The sequence below is a fragment of the Gymnoscopelus braueri genome (genome assembly GCF_963280865.1).
Source record: "Gymnoscopelus braueri genome assembly, chromosome: 4".
Taxonomy (NCBI): domain Eukaryota; kingdom Metazoa; phylum Chordata; class Actinopteri; order Myctophiformes; family Myctophidae; genus Gymnoscopelus; species Gymnoscopelus braueri.
The window spans coordinates 2,837,561-2,865,173 of record NC_137605.1 but is presented as its reverse complement, the minus strand read 5'-3'; the positions used below and the strand labels follow the sequence as shown (position 1 = coordinate 2,865,173).

General features: G+C 40.6%; 1 protein-coding gene and 1 long non-coding RNA gene across 2 annotated transcripts; both read left to right on the top strand.

The window, feature by feature from the left end:
* The first annotated feature begins 8,518 nt into the window (after positions 1 to 8,518).
* znf576.2 (zinc finger protein 576, tandem duplicate 2) lies at positions 8,519 to 21,643 on the top strand. The gene is made up of 7 exons (XM_080426740.1): positions 8,519 to 8,553; positions 11,088 to 11,318; positions 15,436 to 15,551; positions 16,377 to 16,520; positions 18,329 to 18,603; positions 19,404 to 19,575; positions 21,042 to 21,643. The coding sequence occupies exons 2-7, from the start codon at positions 11,168 to 11,170 to the stop codon at positions 21,501 to 21,503; spliced, it is 1,320 nt and encodes a 439-aa protein (XP_080282866.1). The 5' UTR covers positions 8,519 to 8,553; positions 11,088 to 11,167; the 3' UTR covers positions 21,504 to 21,643.
* Positions 21,644 to 21,793: 150 nt separating this feature from the next.
* On the top strand, positions 21,794 to 24,067 carry LOC308084203. The gene is made up of 2 exons (XR_013933062.1): positions 21,794 to 23,971; positions 24,038 to 24,067. It is a non-coding gene; the product is annotated as an uncharacterized lncRNA (long non-coding RNA).
* Positions 24,068 to 27,613: the final 3,546 nt, after the last annotated feature.

Sequence of the window (27,613 nt, the reverse complement as noted above, 5' to 3'; positions counted from 1 at the left end):
AAACTATACTTTATCGACGAAAAATAGTAGTCTGCGGTTGTGTGAAAAAGTACCGTCCTAAGCGGGAGTTAATGGATCCAGAGTTTAATGATTAGCGAGGTGCGCCACTGAGGCCAGTGCTGAACTTGGGTATTCGGGCTGTATTAGAATGTGACGTCCTAACTCTTCTATTGTAGAGGAAAGAAGTCCCGGCCCGCGCGCCCGCCCAATGGCTTCCCCCAACCGCATGCAAAAGGGCTGTTCGCCTTCCAGATAGGATCTCATCCAGCTCACCGAGTATCATCAAAACCTATTGCTTTGAGCTTGTTGATCATAATTGGGTAATTAACGGTGTCAAAGGCCTTTGACTGTGTCAAAGTATTTACTCAAGTACTGTACATAAGTACAATTTTGAGGTATTTTTTTACTTTGGTGGAGTATTTCCAAATTTCAATATTTCTTTTCAACTACATCTCTGAGGGAAATATTGTACTTTTACTCCAATAAATTATTTGAAAACTTTACTTACTAGTTACTTTTTTGATTTAGCTTCTTATTACTAAACAGCATTAACCACTTAAGGTCTCTATATATTTAGACTATTTGAAAACAAGCTACAAGCTCACAACGATGCGATGCGTTGTGAGCTTGTAGATCTGCTATTTTCAAAATATTTCTATACATTTTGAAAACTTGAAATGGGACATTTCTGCATAATGAGTAGGTCTACTTTTACTTTTGGTACTCTATGTACATACATTTTGATGCCAATACTGTTTTACTTTTACTAAAGTAAATTTGGAATAGGCTATTGAACTTTTACTTGTAACAGAGTATTTCTACATTGCAGTATTGATACTTTTACTTTAGTTTTTTACACCACTGACTGTACCCAGCTACTGGTTGATGGAGCAATGTTTCCCAAACAATGAGTCTGGACATTCTTTGGTGCATCTCTTACATTGATTAGTTAGTGACCTACAGACAGAGATGCCTATTAGAGGCCTATTAGCACAAGGATCCTCCTGGTATTCACAGCATCAACATGTCTATCAGTGTGTTCTCAGTGTGGAGGTGGGGGGTGGGGGTCTATCAGTGTGTTCTCAGTGTGGAGGTGGGGGGTGGGGGTCTATCAGTGTGTTCTCAGTGTGGAGGTGGGGAGTTGCCTTCGAGGGCCGTGAGAGAGCTATTAGCACCTTAAGGGCCCTTAATATACATAGTAAGGGCCCCACATATAGATTATGACAATTGCAGTTACAGTATGCTAAACTTGGGGGGGTGGGGGTCTCCAACATTTGCGGGGTTAACTTTCAGAATTGATTTCAATTATGTTAAAGGTAGGGTACGTGATTTTCTTTGGTCAAAATAAGTGTTAAATAGCTCTATATTGTGATAGCACTCATTGTGTTTTGTTCAGTAACAGGAGTCTCCGTGTCTCTCCAGCTCTTTATTAAACAGAAAATGCATTTTCAGGTCAGGATACCAATTTTAGCCAATCAGGATAGAGATCTCAGTCAGGATATAGATTAAACAAGTGAAATTGGAAGTGATGACAAACTTTTGTTAAGATACTCAGTTTGGACTCAATTACTACTACTACTCTGTGTGTGTGTGTGTGTGTGTGTGTGTGTGTGTGTGTGTGTGTGTGTGTGTGTGTGTGTGTGTGTGTGTGTGTGTGTGTGTGTGTGTGTGTGTGTGTGTGTGTGTGTCTGTGTGTGTGTGTGTGTGTGTGTGTGTGTGTGTGTGTGTGGGGGGGGTCTGTCAAGCGGCAAGCCCAGTGGTGGAAAAAGTACTCACATTCTTTATTTAAGTAAAAGTATCAATACTGCTATATAGAAATACTCCATTACAAGTAAAAGTCTGGAATTCAGCATTTACTTGAGTAAAAGTACAAAAGTATTGGCATCAAAATGTACTTAAAGTGCCAAAAGTAAAAGTACTCAATATGCAGAATGTCCCATTTCAAGTTTTCAAATGTGTAAACATCTTTTGGAAATAGCAGATCTACAAGCTCACAATGCTTCGCACTGCAACGGCTGAAATGTATATAGGGCTGAAGTGGTTAATGTATGTTTTGTAATAATAATCAATCTACAAAGTAACTAGTAACTAAAGTTTTCAAATAAATGCAGTGGAGTAAAAAGTACAATATTTGGATCCGAGATGTAAGTAAAAGTATTGGAAATTGGAAATACTCAAGTAAAGTACAAATACCTCAAAATTGTACTTAAGTACAGTACTTAAGTAAATGTTACTTTACATCACTGGTCAAGCCCCGCCCCTCTGCCAGACTCATGAATATAAAAGCTTCAGACCAAACACTGAGTGAGCACACAACCTGCAGTGAGGGAGGAGCTACAGGAGAGACCCAGACCACTTGAATCTGCTGCTGCTGAATGAATGGACTTTAACAACAACCAGGATTCACAGTGAGAATAAACTCCAGGGAACATTCTACAGGAGGCAGTGTCACCGCCACTGTGTTTGTTAGCGTCACCCGGCGGAGACTAAAATGGCTTCAAATTCGTCCTTTTCAGAAGAGGATTTCTCCTGCACCGTGTGCCGTGACATCTTTAAAGATCCAGTTCTCTTGGCGTGTAGCCACAGCTTCTGCAAAGCCTGTCTGCAGGACTGGTGGACGCACAAGGGAAAGAAGGAATGTCCAGTTTGTAGGAAAATAAACAGAAGGAAATCTCCTCCCTGCAACCTGGTTCTGAAGAACTTGTGTGAGGCCTTCGTACAGCAGAGACCCTCAAAGCGTCAGAGAACTTCACCCGGTTCTGCTGAGGATGTGTGCAGTCTGCACGATGAGAAACACAAGCTCTTCTGTCTGGAATGTCAACAGCCAGCGTGTGTCGTGTGTCGAGATTCTAAAAAACACACCGGCCACAGTTTCAGACCCATCGATGAAGCTGCTCTGGATCACAAAGAGGAAGTGCAGAAATCATTGACGGATTTACTGCCGAAACTGAGGCATTTTAAACGTATGAAAAAAAACTGTGACAGAACAGCAGAACGCATTAAGGTCCAGACCCAGAGCACAGAGGCCCAGATTAAGGAACAGTTTAAGAAGCTCCATCGGTTTCTACAAGACGAAGAGGAGGCCAGGATCACTGCGCTGAGAGAGGAAGAGCAGCAGAAGAGTCAGACGATGAAGGAGAAGATTGAAGGTTTGGACGGAGACATATCGACCCTTTCCAACAAAATCAGGGTCTTAGAGGAGGCTCTGAAAGCAGAGCACGTCTCATTCCTGCAGAACTACAAGGCCGCCGTGGAGAGAGTCCAGCTCACACTGCAGGACCCACAGCCGGTCCCAGGAGAACTGATGGACGTGGCCAAACACCTGGGCAACCTGACCTTCAGAGTCTGGGACAAGATGAAAGACCTCGTCTCCTACACCCCTGTCGTTCTGGACCCCAACACCGCCTTTCGCACGCGTGTCCTGTCCGATGATCTGACCAGTGTGAGCCATGACGGACACGCCGCCGCGTGGATTGAGCTTCCCAACGACCTGACCGGGTATGACCTCTACGACTATGTCCAGGGTTCTGAGGGTCATTCAGGGACTCACACCTGGGTGGTTGATGTTGGAGACACCGGTGCCGACTGGGAAGTGGGGATGTCATCAGAGTCTTTTCAGAGGGAGGGGTGGTCCAATGGTCAATTCTGGAGCGTGTGTTTACTCGACGGTTGTTTACATCCTTCACTTTACGATGGGCGGAATCCGGAGCCGATCCCTCAGAGGATCAGAGTCCAGCTGGACTGGAAAAGAGGAAAGCTGTCCTTTTCTGATCCTGATACTAACACACACCTAGACACCATCGCACACACTTTCACTGAGGCTCTCTTTCCATTCATTCGGGCTCAACATAGTATTAAGATATTACCTGGGAAGGTCAGTGTAACTCTGGAACAATGATCATGAACTGTAGAAGACTAGTAGGCATTGGCCAGACTGATAGCGTGGATCCGCTCTCACGTTCCTCCCGGGGAGGAAGGGTTAGATTATCTAGAACAATGATGTGAAGAAGCCATTGTTTTTTTTTAATAGTGAGCTAGTGGATTATCATTATTCACAACATGACTTTTTTTTTCTCGTCAAGAGATAATTTCATACATAGTGAATGTAAATAATGTCATACACAGTGAGTGTTCTCTTTTAGTGTTACAATGATGAAAGTATGAGTGAAATGTTATGGGCTCGAGGCTTAAAGAGTCTAAGTGGTCATCTTCTACTTTGTTTCTAAACAGCTACCTCCTAATCACGGCCTGGACCATTTTGCATGAATTTCAGAAGGTTTTACTGAACAAGTTAATGCATTAACTGTTGACATATCCTAACAAGCTACAACATCATTTAAAATGTGATTAATTTTGGTCTGAGTTCTGATTAAAGTATAAACCTGTAAGGAAATATGTATGTGGTGTAATGTTTAATTCAAATAAACATCTCTAGCACACATCTTTTGTTTGGTTTGAGTTCAGTTGCATCAAATAACAAATATCGGTTCCATGTTTTACAGTATGCCGTCATACAGTGTGACATGTTGTATGATGTTAGCAGAGGTCAATGTTTAAACTATTGCAGACGTTTTATGAAACCATAAGGGGTGAGCTACACAGTAAATACACCATCTCTATTAAATATGATGATTAAATATTACGTATGATCTCTATTAAATTCAACAAGATTTGTCTAATCCTTCATCAATACGTTTGTCTTTAACACATTCAAACCGGGAACGCATCAACAATGTCTTCTAAATCCCAATTCTAAAACTTATGTCGCTATAATATCAGTGGTGCTCAAACTTTTTCATGTCAAGGACCCCCTAAATGATATGTATTTGGGCCGCCGACCCTCCCATCTCAAAATATTTTGTAATAGGGAGGGACCCCCCAGAAGCAAAGATTTGAGTAAAAAATGTTCCCAAAATGAAGAGTGACCCACAGACACACATTAGCGCAAGGACCGTTAATATACATATTAGGCCCCGCATAATGCATATGATAATTACAGGTTCAGTATGCTAAACTTGTTCACGCCTGAAACCCTTTGTGATGTTTTTGAACGGCTCAGTGGCTCTTAATTCCTTTGGGTCTCGGGGCACCCTGTAAATAACGGCTTCATCCACGGCAGTCATTGATTGAATACTTTATTCAGAAATTTGCAGAAAAAAAGCACATGAAAGTACAGTTTAAATACAAGGTCAACAGGATTGAAAAGCCCATGAAAGCTTAACGGCTTTTTTTCAAATGGGGTCCTTATGTACTCAACTCATAGTGACATTAAATGACAGACAGATATACACTACTATGCAGAACATCATATAAAAAGTTTACAAATTGAAAAACTAAAATATGTACAGTCAAAAGTTCGAGAGAAAAAAGGGGTGGGGGGGGTTAGGTTATGACTTTTACAGAGACCAGTTTTGAATTGCAGCCTCCTGAAGGTACTCTGTTAGGGCAGTTTTGAAGAGAGAGTAGGGCTTTACTCTCTCTCATTGCTTTTGGTAGGGCATTCCACATGTTTTGTTGCATAGCAGGAGAACAAATTCAACCCGTTGTTTGTGCCAAATCTGGGTTGGACATGATCAGTGGAGCTGCCTCTGGTGTTGTGATGTGACGCTACCCTGAATTACATTGATACTTTATATCAGGGGGTCTTCAACGTTTTCAGGCCAAGGACCCCCTAGCTGAGAGAGAGATGAAGCAGGGACCCCCTCCTCTATATCGTATAAAATTGTGTTTCAGATTCAAAGTTTTTTGTTTACGCTGTCTGCTCTTTTTCCCCTCTACACCTCTGCCAAAAAATAGCCGATCTACAAGCTCACAACGTAGATCTGCTATTTTTGGCTAAAGTTCTCTTCAGAAAAGGGATGCTAGGGTTCAAGTGGTTACAAAAATGTATGTCCTTGGGTTCTGGCTAACTCCAAAGTATCATCAAATGAATGGGCAACCGCAACTTAGTTGGAAAGAACGCCTTAAATGGTTTTTTTTTTTAAGTATTTAGACATTCAGACCCTGTAAACGGGCGGCCATCTTGGATTTGACCCCTCAGAGGTCAAATTTGACTTCCCTCCCCTTCTGAAAATGTATGTTATATTATTTACTAATTATGCTGAAAGTTTCAGCCTTCTTACAAAAAGTGCACGATCGTACTGCCATTCCGCTCTACTATATGTATGTAGCCTACATTACATACATACAACAACGTATGTACATGTCTACATTAAATGTATGTCATATTACGGCACATAAAGTACCGAAATATGACATGAATGTAGATCTTTCCCCCTAAGATCCAAGTGGTATGTCTCAAGGAAAACTTGAGTGAATATCAGTTGCCATTACGCATTAGGACAGATTGAAAATAACGTTACACTTGACATTGAACCACTTGAACGCAGCATCCCTATTGTGGGGGGTGATTGAAAAAGAACGCACCAAGGACAGTGCAACTCAGATCCGTTTTACTAAGTGGTCAGTATTCTGTGGCACCCCTGGACTTGCGTCATCATGGCACCCTAATTGAGAAACCCTGTCCTAGAGCAATGTTTCCCAAACAAGGGGAACACACTTTTGAAACACTTTGTGCTTTGTAATGTTTTTGAAAGACTCAGTGGTGATGAATCAGGGAATGTACTGTATATCAGAGGTTCTCAATCTTTTGTAACTCAAGGCCCACCTGGGTCAACATGGTCACGGCCCACATACCGAAATAAATATAATACTTATATATAAAATAAATTAAGATACTATTCTGCTTAAATGATTAGTCCAAAATTAAGATGTATTTGATTTATGTATTAGATCCACATGAGCTTACTGTACTGTTACAGCAGCTACTCTTCCTGGGGTCTCAACCAGCATCATCAAAAACACCATTTACATCAATACATTCATTCATACAACAGACTCATCACAACAGTACAATACAGTACAATCTAAAGACACTAACTCATAACCTGTCTAATACATACAATTAGCTCTATATTACAATGTAATATTCAACATAATCTCTTCACTCAACCTTAAATCTCAAAGATTAGACTGGGATGTATAGCTCATATCACATCATCTAAAGAGAAAAGTTAGAATATATATATTTTTTTAATACATTTCTTCTTATGTGAACAAATACAAATGAACCTTTTTTCTTAAAACTCATAGTATTACTTTCAGATGTTTTACTTCAGTAAAAAATACTTTTACTTTAAGTAAAACATAATCATACAGTGCTCAAAGTAGTGGTATTCAGATTTATTTATGTATTTTTACTTAAGTAAAAATACTTTTAATTTAAGTAAAACAAATAATGCAAAAATAAATACATAAATATAAATAAATAAATGTGAGTACTACAGCAGCTAAATGTCCGTTTACCTGGGAGGAAATTCATAAGAATCGTGCACTTGGTGACAAGTTTTAGATTTTTGGCATGGTGTTAGGTATGGTGTTAGGCATGGTGTTAGGTATGGTGTTAGGTATGGTGTTAGGTATGGTGTTAGGCATGGTGTTAGGTATGGTGTTAGGTATGGTGTTAGGTATGGTGTTAGGTATGGTGTTAGCTATGGTGTTAGGTATGGTGTTAGGTATGGTGTTAGGTATGGTGTTAGGCATGGTGTTAGGCATGGTGTTAGGCATGGTGTTAGGCATGGTGTTAGGCATGGTGTTAGGTATGGTGTTAGGTATGGTGTTAGGTATGGTGTTAGGCATGGTGTTAGGTATGGTGTTAGGCATGGTGTTAGGTATGGTGTTAGGTATGGTGTTAGGCATGGTGTTAGGTATGGTGTTAGGTATGGTGTTAGGTATGGTGTTAGGTATGGTGTTAGGTATGGTGTTAGGTATGGTGTTAGGTATGGTGTTAGGCATGGTGTTAGGTATGGTGTTAGGTATGGTGTTAGGTATGGTGTTAGGCATGGTGTTAGGTATGGTGTTAGGTATGGTGTTAGGTATGGTGTTAGGCATGGTGTTAGGTATGGTGTTAGGTATGGTGTTAGGTATGGTGTTAGGTATGGTGTTAGGTATGGTGTTAGGCATGGTGTTATGGGCATAAGGTTTTCAAAACCCATCGGCTGCAAGTTGGGATCGCCCCCTAGTGGTCTGTTTGCAATGAATCAAAATAAAACTGAATAAAACTCATAGTATTACTTTAAAAATAATCATACAGTGCTCAAAGTAGTACTCAGATTTATTTATGTATTTTTAATTAAGTAAAGATACTTTTACTTTAAGTAAAAAATAATGAAAAAATAATAAATACATAAATAAATGTGGGTACGTTCTCTCGTCACCCCGAGGCTTTCCGTGGCAGCAGCAGCACCCGTGGAAAGCCTTTGGTTTCTATCACCAACCCCCGTGGTCACATCCGGTCTTAGGCCCGCCTACCGTATCCGGTCTTTTACGCCGCACACACAAACGGCTGCCTGCCGTTTCCGTATCCGCTCCAGCCTTCGGAACCGGAAGCTCGGCCGAAGCGCTTCCAGTGTGTGTTTAGGTTTAGCTTGTGACGTCACGCCCAGCTCCTCCAGGGTCAGTCAGCCGCTCAAAAGCATCGCTTCGAGCTTCGAGGTGAGTTTATTTATTTATCTCTTAAGTGTTCTAAACTCTGTTTACACACGTTTACCGTTATATCACCACTATTAACGGAAGAACTGTGCACGCTGTGGTGCGACACGGTGCGGTTATTAACTATATTTATGTGAATAACGTTTGTTATTAGTTTTTAAATAGAAACTATCCGGTTCCTTTTTGAATCAGCAGCCGTTAGCCCGCTAGCATTAGCTAGCATTAGCTAGCCTTAGCTTAGCGCGCTAGCGTCATGCTAACAGGTCTCGGTGTGTCTACACAGTGTTATTGTAATAACCTGGTTATTGTGGTTGTTTTGATAGTGTTTTATTCATCTATTACACATTATAACACTCCGTCCGCCTCCCACGGCTCTCTGTGGGGCCATGACTGGAGCTGTAGCGTTTTGAGGTGTTAGCATGCGGCTAACAGGCTAACAGTAGGCCTAACATGGCTGTTAACAGACTGTCTGTCTGTCTGTCTGTTTGTTTTAACCCGGCTAGATGAACTAACCCGGGTTAAACACAGCATGGATGTTATTATTACACACCATTTAACCCACAGGATACCCTTATTCACCTTTATTTTAACTCTTATGGTCACAGTGTGATATGTGACCCTTTTGTTAAGTTAAATGATCTCGATTTAACCTATTGATCACATTATTAACCTTTATTAAGTTAAATGATTTGTATTTAACCTATTGATCACATTATTAACCTTTATTAAGTTAAATGATCTCTATTTAACCTATTGATCACATTATTAACCTTTATTAAGTTAAATGATTTGTATTTAACCTATTGATCACATTATTAACCTTTATTAACTTAAATGATCTGTATTGAACTTATTGATCACTTTATTAACCTTTTATTAAGCTACTTGATCTGTATTTAACCTATTGATCACATTATTAACCTTTATTAAGTTAAATGATCTGTATTTAACGTATTGATCACTTTATTAACCGTGTATTAAGTTAAATGATCTGTATTTAACCTATTGATCACTTAATTAATATTTATTAAGCTAAATGATCTGTATTTAACGTATTGATCACTTAATTAAACTACATGATCACTGTTTTACCCAGTGGTTCTAAAACATTTAGATTTCAACGACCCCTTTTAACTTTTAACTGTGTTCAAATGGAACCAAATGGACCCGTTAGATTCCATTTGGTTCCATTTATCTACTGGTCAGAGTCACAGACTTTAAAGGTAAATTTAGACACCCCCCCCCATTATTACACCTACTTGTGAGAAATAAATAATTTCACCCCCTTTTTCTACCACGCTGGTAAACCTGTGATGTGACTTTGAGTATCACTGCTTCACCTGCATGTCATGATCATCACTTTAAGCTACAAACTCACTTTATTTGATGCCAGGTTCATTGTTTACCTGGGATCCTATTAGTTTCAATGTACAGCGTGTTGTTTTATGATAATTGATTGCTAGGTTTACCTGGCTGCCACATCCTAGTTTATTGAGGCACTACTGCACCGTCTCTCTGCATTTGATGCATGTGTTAAACTTGATTATTGTAAGTCACTCTGGATAAGAGTGTCTGCTAAATGCCTAAATTCAAACTTAACCTACACTAATTAAACTACTCCATCACTTGCGTAACATTCGGCCAAACATAACAAGCTGGCGCACAGACAAGTCCATAATGTTTAGTGCAATGAATTCAGTATCTATATATAAATCAGTGATTCTCAAAGTGGGGCCCTTGAAGGGTCTCCAGGGGCTAAATTATTGATATTTAGGATTATAAATATGCCTGTCACAATTAATACATCATTATTTTGCATAATCGTCATAATCGTATCCACGTTGAAAAATGTTTCATCAATGTTTATTTTCAAGCATTTTCCAGAAATAGCAGATCTACAAGCTTACAACGCGTCACTTCTTGACGCGTTGTAAGCTTGTAGATCAGCTATTTCTGCTATTTTGAAAATTATTAAGTGTCAGTAATTTCTTTGTATATTGAAGTTATTTCTCATATATCTGCACAGTGCAATTTTTTTATTTACGAAGCCTAAAAGCCAAACAGAAATTAAGTTCCAGTGTTCAGTGGCCAAAAACACAATTATATTTGCGTGACTAAATGTGTAATGGTGACAGCCCTAATTATTAACCAAATGGACTCTTAGAGAGAGTACAAATAGCACACTTAAGTTGACGATTAATTGTCGCTCAAATAATTGCGATTAAGGATTTAATTGTGTGTTTGGCCGTTGGGCATTGTTGAACATTGGAACACATACAGCCTTTCAGGCTTCGTAATAAAAAATTGCACAGAGCAGATATATGACAAATAACTGAAATATACACAGAAATTGATATTTTTTTATATTTCTTTGTAAAAATAGCAGAAATAGATATTTTTCAGCTTTTTTTTAAAATATTTGAAAATGTGTGAAAAATCTTTGAACATGGAAACGATTATGACCATTATGCATTATGGGTCCTTAACATTAAAACGTTACATAAATATTCATTCAGTATTTGTTGTGTTCATTGCAGGACAGTGACTTTTGGTGCCAATAGAGAGAGAGAGAGAGAGAGAGAGAGAGAGACCGTTGCTGAGCGTCCCCACGGCCAGGATGGACTCAGACATCTTAAACATCGAGGAGATCGTGATGGGCGGTCTGCCGGACCCCCCTCCCGTGGTGGTGGTGCCCCCCGCCCAGTCAGCCTCAGTCTTCAAGACCCCCACCATCAACTTCAAGCCCCCCGGGTCCTCTGTCCAACCATGTGAGTAGTACTGCCTCTATTCTTTATTCAGAGTAGTACTGCCTCTATTCTTTATCCGGATCCCCGTTCAACCATGTGAGTAGTACTGCCTCTATTCTTTATTCAGAGTAGTACTGCCTCTATTCTTTATTCAGAGTAGTACTGCCTCTATTCTTTATTCAGAGTAGTACTGCCTCTATTCTTTATTCGGATCCCCGTTATCCCGTTAAAACCGGGAACGCATCTGTGTGGCATTTTTAGATGTCTTTGGGCTATTCAAAAATAGCAGATCTACAAGCTCGTAGCGCGCCACCGAGTGCCGCGCTATGAGCTTGTAGATCTGCTATTTTTGAAAAATCGTGAAAATGTGTGCAAACCTTTGAATATATATTTTCTTTTAAAGCGAACACTTGTAACTCAAATCTTTGCTTCTGGGGGGTCCCTGGAACAACATGTTTTGAGATGAGGGGTCCGCGGCCAAATACATATCATTTTGACATGAACAAGTTTAAGAACCACTGATATTATAGCAACATACGTTTTTTTTAGGATTTAGAAGCTATTTGTAGAATCCCCAAAAGAAAAGATTTGAGTTAAAATGTTCGCTTTAAAAATATATATATATTCAAAGATTTGCACACATTTTCACGATTATTCCAAAAAAAAATAGCAGATCTAAAAGCTCAAGCCCAAAGATATCTAAAAATGACACAGATGCGTCCCCGGTCTTAACACTCTCACCGCCGGGCCCGTAGCCTACGGGCCGATAAATCCAACTGTACAGCGCCGATCCCGTAGCCTACGGGCTGTGGTGCTTTTTCCTTTTTTTCGAAAAAAAAAAAACTTTTTTCAATTTTCTAGTACGGCACATTTCATCGTAACACCACCGGAAATGGAATTATTCAGGATCACGTTTTGCAGATCCGGTAGGCCTCCATTCTAAAGCGCACACTGCAACGCCATTTTCTTCGATTGTAGTTTTTCTCCTCGCTGATCACTGTTTAACATAAACCGTTCTAACTACAACATGGCGGCTCCGTTTGACACGTGGTTTGGACTGGTAGACGCAGGGAGATGTCCGCGATGTTTACAAACAGTGCACAGCTCAATCTTAAGGATTTTAACGAGGTCTATGGCGACGTGAAAAAAACGAAAAACAACAATAAAACGTTGGCACTGGTGAGTACATTATGAGATTAACCTCTGGCGGTCAATGTGTTAAAGGGTTATTAGCTGACACCAAAGCACCAGCTACTCTTCCTGGGGTCCACATCAAACATAACAATACTAATTATTACTACTTATCACATGTACAAACTCAATAAAAACACCTAACAGTCTTAATAACCCCAAATGCCTTCTAAATCAGTAGTTCTCACACATTTTTCAAAAACGTTCCAAAATAGCAGATATACAAGCTCGTACATCTGCTATTTTTGAATGGCCAACGCAAAAAATCTAAAATGGCACAATTTACAATTTAGGCATTTAGCAGACATCTCTTAATCCAGAGTGATTTACAGTAAGCAGGGACACTTTCCTAGTTTTAATGGGTTAATAAAATATTTTTTAAGACAAAAGTCAGTAAAAAAGGAAATAAAAACCTAAGCATCACAACACATCAACTTATGTGTGTTTGTTCAGGACAGTTCATTAACATTAGGTTTATTGCTCATCATGTATGTATTTTTCTTCTCATAACTTTCCATGCTGTGGGTGGTGCTTCAGTGATCATAGTTGGTAACGTATTCCACATTGTAATGGCCCTTTACACATTACACATAGCAATGTTACTGTAGCAGAGTAGCTCAGTCTGAAGCCCATAGTGATGGGAAAAAAACATTTCAGTGAACGAACAATTACGTTCGCGGCAATGATTCGTTCAAATGATTCGTTCTCGTTCAGTAGCGCTATTTTCTAGTGAAAAACACCATCGCAGGAGCGTTATTATTACGTCGCGCATACAGCCCGACCTCCCTCCCGTCCTGTGTACGGGGGGGGGGGGGGGGGAGTGAACGTTAGCGTGAACGTAACAGTTTCAGTAAGTGAATGAGCTCGTTCACGGCAATGAACTAGTTCTTTTGAACGAATCGATCATGAACGACCCATCACTAGAAGCCCAGAAGCCTAATCTCTCCCCATAGCCAGGGGGGATTCCCTCTCCCATTAGCAGTAGATGTTTGGTTTCCCGCACGCACGCACGCACACGCGCACACACACACACGCACACGCACACGCACACGCACACGCACACACACACACAGCTGGGTTCGAATCTCTAGTGCAGCGCTACTCAACCCGCGGGCCGCATGCGGCCCGATCGCAGCGTCTTGGCGGCCCCCTCATGGTCAAAAAAAAAAAAAGCACAGGATAAAAATATACATTTCCGTTCAAATATATGGGTTGCTAAAACATTTTTCAAAAACAAACAGACAGACATACATACAGGTGCGTCAATTGTTACAGGTATAAAGCATAGTTTTCTATGCATTTCGGGTTTTTGGGGGGGTTTGACCCCCAAATTTTTCCGGCCGCGCGGCTTTGCCGCGCGCCCAGGATAGGTGTCTGCCACTGGACATACACACAACACAAAATAAACTGGTACAGTGAAAAGAATAAGAAAAAAAATGTACATTTTCTGGTGCGTTACAAAATCGAAAAATCCAAAATAGGACCGTCATTTTTATGGCGGCCCCTTGGACTTTTGGTATTTTGCTGAGTGGCCCCTGAGCCATCTTAAGTTGAGTAGCCCTGCTCTAGTGTTACACTGCCATGGTGTTCAAATGATAATTATTTTTTTATGAGTTAAGATTTGTTGATCTCGTCATGAAATGTGTTTTGTTCTCTGGTTTTTGTTCTCCTCAGACCAACATGAGAACCTTCAGTGTTTCATAACGTTCTGTGTCTTCTTCTCCTCCTCAGACCAACATGAGAACCTTCAGTGTTTCATAACGTTCTGTGTCTTCTTCTTCTCCTCAGACCAACATGAGAACCTTCAGTGTTTCATAACGTTCTGTGTCTTCTTCTTCTCCTCAGACCAATGAGAACCTTCAGTGTTTCATAACGTTCTGTGTCTTCTTCTCCTCCTCAGACCAACATGAGAACCTTCAGTGTTTCATAACGTTCTGTGTCTTCTTCTCCTCCTCAGACCAACATGAGAACCTTCAGTGTTTCATAACGTTCTGTGTCTTCTTCTTCTCCTCAGACCAACATGAGAACCTTCAGTGTTTCATAACGTTCTGTGTCTTCTTCTCCTCCTCAGACCAACATGAGAACCTTCAGTGTTTCATAACGTTCTGTGTCTTCTTCTCCTCCTCAGACCAACATGAGAACCTTCAGTGTTTCATAACGTTCTGTGTCTTCTTCTCCTCCTCAGACCAACATGAGAACCTTCAGTGTTTCATAACGTTCTGTGTCTTCTTCTTCTCCTCAGACCAACATGAGAACCTTCAGTGTTTCATAACGTTCTGTGTCTTCTTCTCCTCAGACCAACATGAGAACCTTCAGTGCTTCATAACGTTCTGTGTCTTCTTCTTCTCCTCAGACCAACATGAGAACCTTCAGTGTTTCATAACGTTCTGTGTCTTCTTCTCCTCCTCAGACCAACATGAGAACCTTCAGTGTTTCATAACGTTCTGTGTCTTCTTCTCCTCAGACCAACATGAGAACCTTCAGTGTTTCATAACGTTCTGTGTCTTCTTCTCCTCCTCATACCAACATGAGAACCTTCAGTGTTTCATAACGTTCTGTGTCTTCTCCTCCTCCTCAGACCAACATGAGAACCTTCAGTGTTTCATAACGTTCTGTGTCTTCTTCTTCTCCTCAGACCAACATGAGAACCTTCAGTGTTTCATAACGTTCTGTGTCTTCTTCTTCTCCTCAGACCAACATGAGAACCTTCAGTGTTTCATAACGTTCTGTGTCTTCTTCTTCTCCTCAGACCAACATGAGAACCTTCAGTGTTTCCAGTGTTTCATAACGTTCTGTGTCTTCTTCTTCTCCTCAGACCAACATGAGAACCTTCAGTGCTTCCAGTGTTTCATAACGTTCTGTGTCTTCTTCTTCTCCTCAGACCAACATGAGAACCTTCAGTGCTTCCAGTGTTTCATAACGTTCTGTGTCTTCTTCTTCTCCTCAGACCAACATGAGAACCTTCAGTGCTTCCAGTGTTTCATAACGTTCTGCAACGCCAAAGCCAAGGAGAGACACATGAAGAAGAGCCACCGGGAAGAGTACAAACAACAGCTTCAACAGGTAGGAAGGAGGCTTCACCACACTTCAGCCATCCCTCAAGGACCACCAGTGGTCCTTGAGGGAGCACCAGGGGGTCCCCAGCAAAAGTAGTTAACATAGCGTCACAACCATTTTTAACCGCTTAGCTTTGGCTATTCAAAAATAGCAGATATACAAGCTCATGGCATAGCACAGAGTGCCGCGTTATGGGCTTGTAGATCTGCTATTTTTGAAAAAAGTGTGCATATCTTTGAATATTTATATTTTTTAAAGCGAAAATTAACTGATATCTTTGCTTCTGGGGGTCCCTGGCACAAAACATTTTCAAATGGGGGTCCGCGGCCAAACGTATATCAATTTAGGGGTCCTTGGCATGAAAAAGGTTGAAAACCACTGGGTTATATGACACAAAATAATGAATGCATTTAGCTGTGATACTCAGACCTCCTTCTAATGTGACGTTCAGATTGACCTGAACAGATCTTGTGTCTGTGTCCTCTTCCTCAGGGGAACACTGTTCACCTGCAGCTTGTTTATATGTGTCTGTGTCCTCTTCCTCAGGGGAACACTGTTCACCTGCAGCTTGTTTATATGTGTCTGTGTCCTCTTCCTCAGGGGAACACTGTTCACATGCAGCTTGTTTATATGTGTCTGTGTCTTCCTCTTCCTCAGGGGAACACACTGTTCACCTGCAGCTTGTTTATATGTGTCTGTGTCCTCCTCTTCCTCAGGGGAACACACTGTTCACATGCAGCTTGTTTATATGTGTCTGTGTCCTCTTCCTCAGGGGAACACACTGTTCACCTGCAGCTTGTTTATATGTGTCTGTGTCTTCCTCTTCCTCAGGGGAACACACTGTTCACCTGCTACGTGTGCGACCGCAGCTTCCCGTCGTCAGAGGAGTTGACGGCCCACCAGCCCACACACAGCAAAGAGGACAAGCCCTTCAAATGTGTCTACTGCAACGAGAGCTTCCGCATCTTCTCTGAGGTACCCGGCCCGCTGATGGATTTAGTTTCACTCATATATTCTTTTAACCCATTAACACATTAACTGCCAGAATTATTTTCATATTTTTTTAGCCAGTGCCAGAGTTTTTCATTGGAAAAAAAAAAGTACTCAGGAGCCGAAATACAGCATTTTTAAGTTTTAAGTTAACAAGGAAGTGGATAGGAGTCTAGATCTTCAACTAATCATATCTCCTTGGCCTTTGGGTGAAATTGGAAGAAAAAAAAAGTAGATCTACGCGATTGGCACGTGGCGGCTTTACGGAGGTTCGCGTAGATCTACGTGATTGGCAGTCAATGTGTTAAGACCTGAGGCGATTCTTTTAAAAAAATCGAAATCCTAACAGTTTTTTGAAAAAAATATAAAAAATATTTTTTCACGATTTTTCAAAAATAGCAGATATACAAGCTCATAGCGCGGCACTCGGTGCCGTGCTACGAGCTTGTAGATCTGCTATTTTTGAATAGCCAAAGGCATCTAAAGTGACACAGAAGCGTTCCAGGTATCAATGGGTTATAAAATTCAAATGGGTTTGAAAATTCAAATAAATGGGTCCTGCTGATGTTTGCTGTTTTTGACTTGTATGTAAAGCACTATGTTTGGAAAAGTGCTAAACAAATAAAATTCATTCATTCATTTAGTTTTAGTCATATTTTAGTCATCTGAAATGTTTAAGTTTTTGTCTAGTTTTAGTCGACTAAATATCATACGACTATAGTCGACTAAACCTGCAGTTGATTTAGTCGACTATAATGTATGTTGGCGGTGCCTTGATGGTGTCGTAATGGCTGATTTTACGCTTGTTTGCATGCTGAAAATAGCAGATCTACAAGATCACAGTGTTGCGCTGCGACACGTTGTGAGCTTGTAGATCTGCTATTTTCAGAGCGCAACCAAACATAAAATGACTTGTCTTTTAGTTCTACTGGATCTCTTCTCCACTAGACCCTCACTAACATTTTAGTCTAGTTTGTATTTGTTGATGAAATTGTCAATATATTTAGTCTTAGTTTTAGTCATCATAGCTTAGTTTTGATTTAGTTTCTATTTAGTTTTCGTCAGTGAATTAAGGTAGTCGACCAACATTTTTCGTTTTTTTTTTTAGTCGAGGAAATCAACACTGATAGAAATATGTGTTGCTGTCAAATATCTCAAACTTCAAATGTAACTTTGTTTTTTAACCACATAAAGCCCAAGCTCACAACGTGTCGCACTGCAAGACGACGTGAGCTTGTAGATTGTATACTTTCGGGCGAAGAGATTTGGAGTAGAGGGGGGAAAGGGGGGGGATAAGGGGATATATATATTTATTATCTTTCTTTTTGAATAAAGATTTTAAGCTTTTCAGGGAACCTTTACAAGGCGTTTTTAGAATGGGCCCTCGTGTCTAAATGGGTTCACTGTCAAAACTCTTCTTTCTAAGGTTTAACCCATTAAGACCGGGGACGCATCTGCGTCTCATTTTAAGATTTCTTTGGGCTATTCAAAAATAGCTACGAGCTTGTAGATCTGCTATTTTTGAAAAATATTGAAAAAATATTTTCCAGATTTTTTTCAAAAAACTGTTGAGATTTAGATTTTTTAAAGAATCGCCTCAGGTTTTAATGGGTTAAAGAAAACAAATCCATGAAATGTTTTTCACATTTTTTAAATATTCATGTTAAATTATCATTACATTACTACTTGCAATAAACAGTGGTTTAACATTTTGAAAATACTGATACTGATTATAAATAATCATTCATACCATTTCCATTGTATTTACATATATATTTTTTTGTCCCCGTCAGCTGACGACCCACAGAAGGCAGGTGTGTCCAGAGAGACACTTCCTGTGTAAGGACTGTAACCAGACGTTCCGGAGCCACGGCCTGCTGCGTACGCACCGCCTGGCGCAGCACCCCCGCCCCGACGCCCCCGACGCGGCCCAGGACCAGGACCCGGACAACCCCGCCAAGACCCACCGATGCAGCAAGTGCGGCCAGGGCTTCGAGGAGGAGTCCCAGCTGCTGGAGCACCAGGAGAAGTACGCCGCCGGAGAGACGTGCAACGGCAACGCCGTCAGGTAAAGGCCTTCAGAACTAGCGTCACTGTCTGGGTGATTATTCTATAGAAAATATATTCAAATGTTTTCCAATGATTTGCCCAGGGCAATATTTTATACTTTAACCATTCAGAAATAGCAGATCTACGAGCTCATAGCGTGGGACCGGGTGCTGCGCTATGAGCTTGTACATCTGCTATTTTTTTTTTATTGTGATTTTTTTTTTGCAAATGTTTGAAAATGTATATATATTTTTATAGCGAACATTTTTTACTCAAATCTTTGCTTCTGGGGGTCCCTGGAACAACATATTTTGAGATGGGGGTCCGTGGCCAAATACATGTAATTTTTGGCTTTTGGCAAAGATTTGAGTAAAAAATGTTCGCGTAAAAAATATATATATATATTCAAAGATTTGCACAAATTTTCATGATTTTTCAAAAAAAAAATAGCAGATCTACAAGCTCAGGGTCAGTATCTATGCTGAGCATGAGTAGGCCTTTTTTTACATAATCATTTCCATGTTACTTTTCACTTCTAACAACTTAACCAAAATAAGGATTGATTGTTAAATCGCTAATTTTATTTATCAATTAACCCATTAAGACTTGGAAACGCATCTGTGTCGCTTTAGATTTCTTTGGCGGTGCCGCGCTATGAGCTTGTAGATCTGCTATTTTTGAAAAATATTGACTTTATTTTTATTTATTTATTAAAAAAAAAAAAAATTGGATTTAGAAACCATTTTTAAGAATGGCCTCAGGTCTTAATGAGTTAAATGGATTGATTGGGTGTAACGGTTGCACCCCCTCTACCTCCAGGAAGCGTGGGCGGCCCCCCAAACAGACGGAGGACGCGTCGGTCGCCCCCGAGAAGAAGCCCAGGCGGAAAAAGAAGGAAGGCGAGACGAGCGAAGAGGCGGCCGACTCAGGGGCGGCGACCGCCGAGGCCAAGGGGAAAGGAGGCGGAGCTAAGCGTGGCCGTCCTGCTAAGGTTATTATAGTTCTGCATTTATCATTAAGCTTTTTGTGTTTTTACTCATTAAAGGAATAGTTCACCCCCAAAATGACTTTTTTTCCCCTATTGATCAGTCACCCCATGGAGACTTGAATTCATGGATATTTTGTAGTTTTTGTCTCATTCCTAAGACAATAATTTGGTCGCGAACGGCCTTTTGGCGTGTAGTTGAAGCGCAAGGGGGCAGAGAGTCAGTCACTGAGGTCAAGGCACAGACTACTGTGTTGTTGACAGACAACGGATTCACGCTTATGAGAAACAACACAAATAAAACCTGGTGAAACAGTTGCGTGCATTAGAGCAAGATGAGGGTAAAGGAAACATTCAGTCTAAATGTCCAGTAATTCACAACTACTACTACTTTTGAATTTGAAACTTTACATTTCTCTAAATATTATAAACTTTCAGGACAGCCTAATACAAATATAGTTTATGAAAAGGCTCCTATAGGCTACAGTGACGTCGGACTGAATGACTGAAACGTTTTTTTCTTTTTTTTACTCTCTTGGTGATTATCTGGCACAGTGGTTGTTAATCAGAAAACTGTACATTTAGACTGAATGTTTCCTTTATCCTCATCTTGCTCTAATGCACACAACTGTTTCACCAGGTTTTATTTGTGTTGTTTCTCATAAGCGTGAATCCGTTGTCTGTCAACAACACGGTAGTCTGTGCTTTGACCTCAGTGACTGACTCTCTCCCCACCCGCCCCCCCCCCCCCCCCCACGCCCTTGCGCTTCTACTACACGCCAAAAGGCCGTTCGTCCGCTGGTCATCAAATTATTGTCTTAGGAATGAGACAAAAACTAAAAAAATCTACATGAATTCAAGTCTCCATGGGGCGACTAAACCATAGGGGGTGAACTATCCCTTTAAGACCGGGAACGCATCTATGTCATTTTAGATTTCTTTGGCTATTCAAAAATAGATATACAAGCCCATAGCACGGCACCGAGTGCCGCTCTATGAGCTTGTAGATCTGCTATTTTTGAAAAATCATGAACATTTGTGCAAATATTATATATATATATATATATATATATATATATATATATATATATATATATATATATATATATATATATATATATATATATATATATATATATATATATATATATATATATATATATATATATATATATATGTGTGTTTTAAAGCGAACATTTTAAACTTCGACCTGTGCTTCTGGGGGTCCCCGGAACAACATATTTTGAGATGGGGGTCCGCGGCCAAATACATATCATTTTGGGGGTCCTTGACATTGCCATTGCACCACTGATATTATAGCAACATAACTGTTATGATTTAGAATACATTAGTAAACAGACATCTAGACATATGGAGAGAAGAGGTTCCTGGCCGACAGCAGACCATACATAGCAAACAGAAAAAACTGTTTGGATTCAGAACTATGATAACCTTTGACCTTCCTTCTAAAGGCGGCGGCAGCGGCGACTTCCTCCTCCGACAAGGACGCCCCCGAGAACGATGACGAGGAGGAGGAGGAGGAGGAAGAGGAGGACGGCGAGGCCTCGGCACCGCCGGCGGCGCCGGCGGAGAGCAAGAAGGCCGGCAAGGCGGCCGCGGTCCCCCCCCGCCTGATCCACTGTCCCGAGTGCAAGCAGGGCTGCGCCGGCGCCGCGCAGCTCCGCGCCCACAAGAAGGAGAAGCACCCGCCCCCCAGGAAGCCCCACCCCTGCGAGGAGTGCGAGGAGAGCTTCCTCCGCCCGGAGCAGCTGGAGGCGCACAAGGCGCGGGCGCACACCGCCGGCCGCTTCCCCTGCCCCGCCTGCGGCAAGAGCTTCGGCCGCGAGCGCACCCTGAAGGCGCACCAGCTGAGCAGCCATCCCGAGATGGAGAACCAGGCGGCCGACGACGACAGCCAAAACGTCAAGAGATAATTCACACGTTTAGCGTTTGGTTGTTTTTTTTCTTCTCTTTTCGTTTTTTTTTTTTTTTTTTTTAATTTTTAGGTCCGGAACGCCCGGTTCTCAATGTCGGACGGACCACCCACCCACCCAACGGGGTCCCAAATACACCCTTAACCCTTTAAGACCTGAGGCCATTCTTAAAAATGTTTTCTAAATCCTAACGTTTTTTTGAAAAAAATCTAAAAAAAAAGAAAAAATTCAATATTTTTCAAAAATAGCAGATCTACAAGCTCATAGCGTGGGTGCCGCGCTATGAGCTTGTAGATCTGCTATTTTTGAATAGCCCAAGAAATCTAAAGTGACACAGATGCGTTCCAGGTCTTTAAGGGGTTAACCGGTCTGTAACTCTGAGTGAGTACAAATTGGTTCCATTTTGTACACTCAAGAGTTACAGAGCCGCCGTGTGAAGGGTCCATTTGGACCGCTGGTGGGCCCCGGACCAGATGTTGAGAAACATGTATGATTTGAAAATTTTAGTCAGGGATCTGTTTTTATTTTATTTTATTTTATTTTTTATTTTTTTAAAGTAGGGTTTTGATGAGTTTGGAACCTTTTTATCATTTCTCCTTTTTATTTTTTTGAGAATGAAACATGGCATTTTAGCAAGATTTTTTTGATTACGAGTTAGAGTATGTTTTATTATTAATAACTGCACAGCTTTGCCTATTTTTTTGTGGTTCTGGGCTGTTTATTATTCAGATGTTGTGCAAAAAAAAATAACAGACACATCATCAACAAATTGACTGACTAACCAAAAGTCGCTAAACCCCCCCGCCACCCCCCCCCCCCCCCAGCTGTTATATACCTTTGTCGTAATCGACATTATGTTTGTATTAAAAAAAAACTGATTAATTCCTTCTCAATTTATTTTAGAAGTTAATGTGTGACGATGTGTGTGATAAGACTTTTACATTGATAAACTTATTCTGTCATTAAATGTGTGCATTTTTTCCCCCAAAACAATTCTTTTTTTCCCCTCCCCAAAGCAGATTGTGTAAAAACGGCCGGCGTACTTCTTGCGGAAACGATGTTCGTAAAAAGAACAAAACGACCCCGATCACGGAGGAAACAAAAAGTTTCCTTTTTCCCCATATTTTTCTAACTGGCCGAAATCGCCACAGATGAGACAAACGGTGCGATTGGTTAGAAATTCATATTATTCCATTCTGAAAGGGGCGGGATCTCGACTTATAGAACTGTAAACTCTCAAACCGAAATCACGTCGAGTATCAAATAACTTTGCCCTCAGAGAAAGAACCTCTTTGTTATGAAGTACGCCGCCCGCTTACGCCTAATTTATGCTTTCTCGCGAGAATAGCAGACCTACAAGATCACAAGGCGTCGCGTCCTTGTGATCTTGTAGATCTGATGTTCTCGGTGTGCGACGGAAGCATGAATAGACCATATTCGGCAACGGGGTGGCACTTTCAATGTTAAATTCCAAAATGGCCGCCGTGTGAATATGGTCTATAGGGCTTTAAGTTGCTATTTTTTAAAGCTACTAGTTTTAAATACCATGTAGTGATACTGAGCTGGAATGCCTCCTAGATTGAAGCCTGTTTAAAAACACGTGTTGTATTATAAATATAGCTTCTGGTTCATAATGGTGGTGTATTTTTTTTACATGATATGATATTTTGATTGAGTTAATAATCTAAATTAAGTTTCCCAAAATAATGATCACGTGATCAAAACGTTGATCAGCCTTTTTTTTGTTTTGTTTTGACGCTTCAGAATCACAGCAGAAAAATACTAATGAAAGGATGTTGGGCTTATCATGGACCTACAGATCTAGGATCGTTCTCTTAGCCTTTTTATGATCGGGAATGCATCTGTGCCATCGTTTAGATTTCTTTGGCCATTAAAAAATAGCAGATAAACAAGCTCATATGAGCTTGTATATCTGCTAAAAGCTTGTAGATCTGCTAAAAATCGTGCTATGAACTTTTGTAGATCATGTCGTGATTTCTGAAAAATCTTTTTTTTTTTAAAGCAAACATTTGTAACTTTAATCCTTGCTTCTGGGTGCTCCCTGGAACAAAGATGTTTACAAATGTTCACTTTGAAAAATATGTATTCAAAGATTTGCACAAATTCTCGCGATTTAAAAAAAAATTAGCAGATCTACAAGCTTGTAGATTTGTGCTTGTAGATCTGCTATTTTTGAATAGCCAAATAAATCTTAAAAATGACACTGATGCGTTCCCGGATGTAACCGGTTAAAACTTTTGTTAGCGTCTCGGTTTTTCTTTTTGTTGTATGTGTTGTAATTATCTCATGTCTTAAAGGTTTGTTTGTTGACGCCACAGAGGCCTGTAAGGAAACTGTATAACATAACAAGTGTTCTTATTCACTGATTGGATAGTTTTTTTCCTCCCCCCTCCTCCCCCTCCTCCTCCCTGTCTGAACACTGCAACCCTGTCATGTCAAAATAAAAGGCTCTCCTCAACCCTGTCATGTCAAAATAAAAGGCTCTCCTCAACCCTGTCATGTCAAAATAAAAGGCTCTCCTCACGGAGATGCACAGGAACTCATCTGCCTCGTGGTCTTATCAATTATCATCGCGACGCGTTGTGAGCTTGTAGATCGGCTATTTTCAAACATTTTAGTACTTTTACTTTTGGTACTTTAAGTACATTTTGATACCAATACTTTTGTACTTTTACTCAAGTACATTTTTAATTCCGAACTTTTATTTGTCACAGAGTACTTCTACATTGCAGTATTGATACTTTTACTTAAAGGACGACTTTCACCGCTTTTCAACCTATCTGCATATAATTGGTCCACTCCTCACTAATACTCATGATAAAATGGTACCATTTTTTTCTACTCAGTCTGTCTCATAGGAGGACTGTGGACAGTCCAGAAACCGTCTACCAGTGACATCATCGTTAGGCAGGATTTTTTTTTCCAACAAGATTTCACTTTTTTTATTTAGATTTTTATTAACACGAGAGCAATGGCTTCTTTTATTGCAACTTTCCAGGAATAGAAAGCCTGCAGTTTCTACTAGCTTGGATTCCCCATCGATGATGTCACTGGTAGACGGGACTCTGAACTGTCCACAGCCCTCCTCTGAGACACAGACCGAGTAGAAAAAAATGGTACCATTTTATCATGAGTATTAGTGAGGACCAATCATATGAAGATAGGTTGAAAAGCGGTGAAGTCGTCCTTTAAGTAAAACATTTAATTACTTTTTCCACCACTACCCATTAAGACCTGAGGCTGATTCTAGAAACGCTTTTTCATGTCAAGGAAGGACTCGGTGCCGCGCTACGAGCTTGTAGATCTGCTATTTTTGAATAGCCCAAAGTGTAAAATAATGCTTTTTAGCTCAAATAAAAAAGTGACACAGATGCGTTCCAGGTCTTAATGGATTAAAGTAACTAAGTACATTCACTCGAGTACTGTACTTAAGTACAATTGTGAGGTGTTTTTTTTTTTACTTCACTTGAGTATTTCCAATACTTTTACTTCTACTCCACTACATCTCAGGCAAATATTGTACTTTTACTCCACTACAATTATTTGAAAACTTTAGTTGCTAGTTACTTTGATTTTGATTATTATTACAAAAACATACATTACCCACTTCAGCCCTATTATACATTTTGGCCATTTGAAGATAGCCGATCTATAAGCTCACAATGCGTCGCGCGTTGTGAGCTTGTAGATCTGCTATTTTCAAAAGATTTTTATACAATTTATACATTTGAAAACTTGTGAAATTTCAATCAAACGAAAAACTAATGTTCGATATGATTTCACGGGTATATTTTGTACAATAACTGCAGTGTTTTTTTGTTCTTGCACCTTATGTCTAATGATGCTTATACCTGCCGCTAAGTGGACCTACCAATGCATATATTAAGCGCTGTTTCATAGATAGCTAGATCGATAAACTGATACGATACTAGATAGATAATTAGTTGATTTATAGTTGCCCACCTACAGTATAATGTCTTCCTGTCCACCCTAGTGCAGCAGGCTCAAACCGGCCCTGGAGCCAGTAGCACCACCTCACACTAAGTTCAAACTTAGCCTAGTTATAGCTTAAACGGCTTTAAAAAAAAACATTTAGACCAGGAAAGTATCCGTGTCATTTTTAGATTTATTTTGGCTGTTCAAAAATAGCAGATCGACTATTTTTAGAAAATCGTGAAAATGTGTGAAAATCTTAAAATATATATTTATACCATTAAAAAAAAAAACATTTGTAACATTTTTGTTCCAGGGACCACCAGAAGCAAAGCTTTGAGTTATATAGGCCTATATATATTCAAAGTTTTGCACACATTTTCACGATTTTTCAAAAATAGCAGATCTACAAGTGCCGCGCTATGAGCTTGTAGATCTGCTATTTTTGAATAGCCAAATAAATCTAAAATGACAGAGATGCGTCCCTGGATTGAATGGGTTAATCTATAACTAGGCTAAGTTTGTACTTAGTGTGAGGTGGTGCTAGCCTGGTAAACCCCCCTCCCTCCGGAAATCTCATTTGCATTTACGCTGTGAAACAAAATGTGTGTCGCAAGCTTCTTCCATTTGACGGAGTGAGGTTAAAGGAGAATACCGGACAAATTAAGTGTTGTCTTTGATGTCTCGTTACTCACCGACCGACGTGAAAAGTGGCGTTCTTTTTTTCCATAGATTCCCCTGTCGTCATTTTTTAAACCCCCTCCGTTGTCATAATGGGAGCGCGTGGGTTAGGGAGATTCGTCTATTATAACCGACGCAAAGTTGTATTTTTCTCTACTGCTAGTCATTGTGGAGTCTCATGATAGTCAAACATGCGTTGAAAATTCCTGCGAGGCCACCGTTAATGGCGAACGATTTAACACTGGATGCTTGTTTCTTTCCAGAACCTGGCAACTCGTGTTGCCAGGTTAACGCGCTCCCATTATGACAACGGAGGGGGTTTAAAAAATGACGACAGGGGAATCTATGGAAAAAAAGAACGCCACTTTTCACGTCGGTCGGTGAGTAAGTGAAGACAGTGCAGCAGGACTTCCATTGTTTTTCCTACAAGGATACTTCACATTCACCAGCAAGGCACCAACCTGCTCATCGGGAGTATAGGGGTTCAGTGTCTTGCTCAAGGACACTTTGACAGTAACTCTAGGGTAGCCCCCCAGCCCGGGATCGAACTGGGAACCTTGCGGTTTTCCAGTTCACTCTACCCGGCCACTCCACCCCTGAGCCACTGCCGCCCTACTTGTCAGGTGGTGTAAGGGTATTTGTTTGTTAAAATATATTCTGAAATTAATCATTGTTATAGAGCAGTGGTTCTCAACCAGTGGTCCGGGGACCACCAGTGGTCCTTGAGGGGGTTCCAGGGGGTCCCCAGCCAAATTAATAGTTAGAAATCAAATTGACCCTCATGTGTCTGTAACTCTGAGAGTGTACAAATGGAACCAAATGGACTCAAAGTGGTTGAGTACCTGGCATATCTTTTCAAATGCGGGTCCCTGCATGGGCTATTATGTGTCAATGTGGGGGTCCTTGACGCGAAAAAGGTTGAAACCCACTGTTATAGAGTGTTTGTTCAGGAACAGGGGTCCGTCTCTCCAGCTCTTATAAAGCACTGAAGTCCTAACGTCACTGCCACTAGAGGGCGCTGTCCGCAGGTTCGTGGCTTAATTTTTTGTGTTGATATCCTCATTTGGGAATCTTAGATCAAGTCATATAAGAACTGTGTTCCAAACATAAACACACCACCCTGGCGTTTTTGTCAGGGGGTGTGGCTCTGCATCGTTTATGATATTCATTCATATTTGATACAGCCTGTTTCTGGCGAAAATGGAATGAATTCTGCCTTAAAAGTCTTAAGAACTACTACTTCCGGGTCTGATATCACTGTCCCTTCAGCAGCCGCGTTCATGGGAAATGTAGTCTTTGGGTTGTTTGACTCGTTTCTAGTGTTTATATTGTGTTACTCTTTGGGTAAATGTGTACATTTACACCTTCAGTCGATGCTTCATATCCATATGAGTCAAACGCCAGGGTGGTGTGTTTATTTTTGGAACACAGTTCTTATATGAAGCGATCTAAGATTCCCCAATGAGGATATCAAT

What these genes read in the sequence shown, in the direction of transcription:
- znf576.2 (XM_080426740.1), top strand. Translation starts at nt 11,168, where the DNA reads ATGGACTCAGACATCTTAAACATCGAGGAGATCGTGATGGGCGGTCTG. An exon ending in ACAAACAACAGCTTCAACAG is followed by an intron (nt 15,552 to 16,376) that starts GTAGGAAGGAGG and finishes CCTCTTCCTCAG; the next exon opens with GGGAACACACTGTTCACCTG. An exon ending in GCTTCCGCATCTTCTCTGAG is followed by an intron (nt 16,521 to 18,328) that starts GTACCCGGCCCG and finishes TGTCCCCGTCAG; the next exon opens with CTGACGACCCACAGAAGGCA.